At 54.2% G+C, this 3,348-nt stretch overlaps 1 protein-coding gene across 2 annotated transcripts; it reads right to left on the reverse strand.

Moving 5' to 3' along the window:
* Positions 1–236: 236 nt before the first annotated feature.
* Positions 237–3,342, reverse strand: HAND1 (heart and neural crest derivatives expressed 1). Of its 2 annotated transcripts, none has more exons than XM_005870520.1 (2): positions 2,742–3,342; positions 237–1,158 (listed from the first exon to the last, which is right to left on the reverse strand). In XM_005870520.1, the coding sequence occupies exons 1-2, from the start codon at positions 3,282–3,284 to the stop codon at positions 1,057–1,059; spliced, it is 645 nt and encodes a 214-aa protein (XP_005870582.1). In that variant the 5' UTR covers positions 3,285–3,342; the 3' UTR covers positions 237–1,056. The 2 variants fall into 2 exon arrangements, with proteins under 2 accessions (XP_005870582.1, XP_005870581.1); XM_005870519.1 differs by having other exon boundaries at positions 237–1,161.
* Positions 3,343–3,348: the final 6 nt, after the last annotated feature.

A 3,348-nucleotide genomic window follows, 5' to 3' on the forward strand; every position in this document is an offset into this window, starting at 1 on the left:
ATGTTCTAAGGAGAGCTTTGTTCTTCCTTCAAGGAATAAGTCCTTTATCTGCCCCCTCCCTTTGACGTGACTTGTAGTTTGGTTTGGCATTTATCGAAAAAAGTAGGAGCAGGAGGCTCTCTACCTAGCAGAAACAATGAAGCCAGGGATACCCACCAAGACATCACACAGGCTTCCTCCGATTTCAGAAAATGTTTTATTAGTCAAGAGCATAGATACTGCTTTGGCAAGGGGAGAGGGCGGTGAGTGGTCATATAGATTTGAGGTAGAAAAAGGGTGGGGATGGGGGAATAAACAAACACCTGAGCACAGCAGGCATCGTAGGTAGTTTAAATACATAAAAACTTTTCAACATTGGGAAAAGCTTTTATTTACAAATGAAGGGAGGGAGGGAACCAGGGGAAGGAAGGAAGAAGACAGAAGAAGGAAGGAGAAAAGAAAGGAAAGAAGGAAGGGGAAAATGTGTTTCCCTTGGAGCTAAGTAGGAAGTGCAGCGACAAAAAAAAATAAAATAAAAACACCACTGTTTGAGGGAGATTAACAACAAAAGGCAGCCCTCCATCTTCCCGACCTGGTTCTCTGTTCTTGGCAGTAAACTATTGATTCCTCTTATTGCATTTTAATTAGGGAATTGAGCACTCAAGGGTTTTGATTGGAACCAGAGGGAATTAGAAAGAGAGCCAGATAGCACAGTGGGGAAGGTGCAGGGGTCCAAATTCGCCCCAGAAGGGTTGGAAGGGTGCGTCTTAGCCGCTCGTCCGGAGTCCCACAGTCTCTCCCTTTCGTATATAGTGCTGCCAAGAGCCGCCCTCTTGGTTATGGGGGTGGTTATATATATTTCTCTTTCTCTTAATGTATTAAAAACAATTTCAAATGACATTGCACGTGCGATCCAAGTGTGTTGTTGCAGCCAGCGACCTGCCAGCACACAGCAGAGGCTCGGCAGGATGCGCCCCATAAGCCCCTGGTACCCAGAGCCTGGCACTCGTCTCCTTCCTCTCCTCCCGGGCCTCTGGGGTCGGCCGCGGTGGTGGGGTCCTCTGCGCGGGCCTTGGCTCACTGGTTTAACTCCAGCGCCCAGACTTGCTGTGGCCAGCCTGTGCGCCCTTTAATCCTCTTCTCGCCTGGGCCCAGGGCAGGAGGAAAGCCTTCGTGCTGCTGCTGCCAGAGGACATGCACAAAAAAAGAGGCGAGAGAGACAGGTTTAAATTTTTCTGCTCCAGTCGCCAGAGCGTAGAGTGGGGTCGGGGGAAAGGTGTTGGGAGCAGTAACTGGGAGCCTTTAAATAAGTGACGGATTTCTGTTTGCGAAATAGGCAAACAAGCTCATAAAATTTGCCTTTATGCTCCGAGTCTGGGGGTGGGGGCAGTATGGGCTGGGCAGCTGCTGGGGGTTCCATAATGAGAATTTTCTGTGTCTAGTGAAATTGATGCGCCTAGGTTTGGCGTGATGGCGCCCGAGAGAGACTGCAGGGATTGGAATGGGAGGGGTGAGAATCCACAGTTTTCCCGCTCTCGCTCAAGGACCTGCTCTCCCCTCACAGCCCACAGGCTTTCCAATCTGGTTTAGCCCCTGGGCTTGGACACTGGGTTGGATCCCCACTTGCCTGCTGGTGCTGGGTAGCTTCAGACAGCTGGGCGAAGGGTACTCGGCCTGGCCTACTATCCCACACCCCCTTCCCCGCTCTCCAGCGGCGATTCTTGAAAGAGGCGGTGAAGTGTAGAAGGTGGGAATACGCGCAGTAACTACTGCCACCGAGGCGTCGCTGGGCCTGCATCTCCTCTAGCTGAGGGCAGAGGTTTATGGACTCGGATGCCTATCTTTCCCAGTCTCCCCAGTTGAACTTTCCCTAGTTTGCTACAGCCTCTGCGGGTCAGACCAAACCCAGCGGGGCTCTCTAGTCAGCTTCCCCCGGCAGCAGCCGGAGCCGGAGCGGGAGCGTACAAACCTAGAGAAACTAGTTCTCTAGCCTGGAAATCTCCACCCTCTGAGGTTCCACAGCTCTGGGCCAGCAGAATCAGGCTTCAGAAAATGTCTCCCTCACTGGAGAGGATGGAGAAAGGCCAAGTAGAGACTGTGATCTCCAAAGCCAAAAGAAGTTAGTGAGACTCTCCCTTGTTGATGTTGACACACCAAACCATCGAGGTCGCCCGTGGAACTAGCCCGTGGGAAGTGGTGCTCTGGACTGAGAGTAGAAGACCTGACTTGTTTTACCCCAGCTGCATCTCTGACTCCTCGGGTGGGTGGCCTTCACCTCCAGTCCCACTCTGGGCCTCAGTTTCCCTGTCTATAGGAGGATGTAGGTAGACTAGCCTCTCCAGCAAAGGTCCTTTGAAAACAGTAACTAAGTCCGTAAGCATAAATTCACACTCAGGCACATTAAGTAAGGAACTCCTACAGCATTCTTAAAGTGGCTTCCAGGAGAGCCAGGGATAGCTAAGAACCCCTCGAAATTGGAAGCGAAATATATGTGTATTTTCTCCGGGTCTTAAGCTTCCAGTGGATTCTTAAAAGGGACTCCATAGCCCCTCCAAAAAAGTTAAGACTATGTCTTCATTCACAGCCTTACAAACAATATCCCTCATTACGTTCATATATTAATCTTTCTCCCTCACGCACACAATCCCACATTTCAACCATCTCAGAACGCACACCGCAACACAGGCGCCTCCATTGCGCGCTCGCCTGCCGGTACCCACCGCTCGCGCCCTTGGCTGGAGCTTAGAGGCCCCCGAACTTACCAGCTCCCTTTTCCGCTTGCTCTCGCGACCGCCATCCACCTTCTTGATTTCGGCCTTGAAGGCCTCGGGGTCGCCGGCCTGTGCGTCCTTGGCCAGCACGTCCATCAGGTAGGCGATGTAGCTGGTGGCCAGGCGCAGAGTCTTGATCTTGGAGAGCTTGGTGTCGGCCGGCACGTTGGGGATGCACTCACGCAGCTCCGCAAACGCGCTGTTAATGCTCTCTGTGCGCTTCCGCTCCTTCTTGGGTCCTGAGCCTTTCCGCCGGCCCAGGCGGCCGCTGAGGGCCTCCAGGCTCCCCGGGCTCTGGCCTGACCTGGCGTCTGGGACGTAAGCGGCAGAGGCCGCCGCTGCTGTGGGTGGTGGCCCTACGGTGGGGAAGTCCGGAGCAGCGTCAGGGGGACTCAGCAGCCAGCTCTGGAAGTAGGGCCGCTCCTGGTGACAGCGCGAGGCCGGGCCGAAGAGGAAGGGCTCGTGGAGCACCGGGTGCGCGGGGTGCGGGTGGTGATGGTGGTGATGGTGTGAGTAGCTGCCCACGAGGTTCATGTTGGAGCGGCACCTGGTCTGCACCGCCAGCCCACTTAGTGCCGCCCCATGCACTCCCGAGACG

Source organism: Myotis brandtii, unplaced genomic scaffold (genome assembly GCF_000412655.1).
Source record: "Myotis brandtii unplaced genomic scaffold, ASM41265v1 scaffold32, whole genome shotgun sequence".
In the NCBI taxonomy this organism is placed as follows: domain Eukaryota; kingdom Metazoa; phylum Chordata; class Mammalia; order Chiroptera; family Vespertilionidae; genus Myotis; species Myotis brandtii.

Excerpts from the sequence above, each read along its gene's own strand:
- HAND1 (XM_005870519.1), bottom strand. The coding sequence starts at position 3,284 with ATGAACCTCGTGGGCAGCTACTCACACCATCACCACCATCACCACCCG. Across the intron at positions 1,162-2,741 it reads GCAAGCGGAAAAGGGAGCTG|CAGCAGCACGAAGGCTTTCC; the intron begins GTAAGTTCGGGG and ends GTCCTCTGGCAG.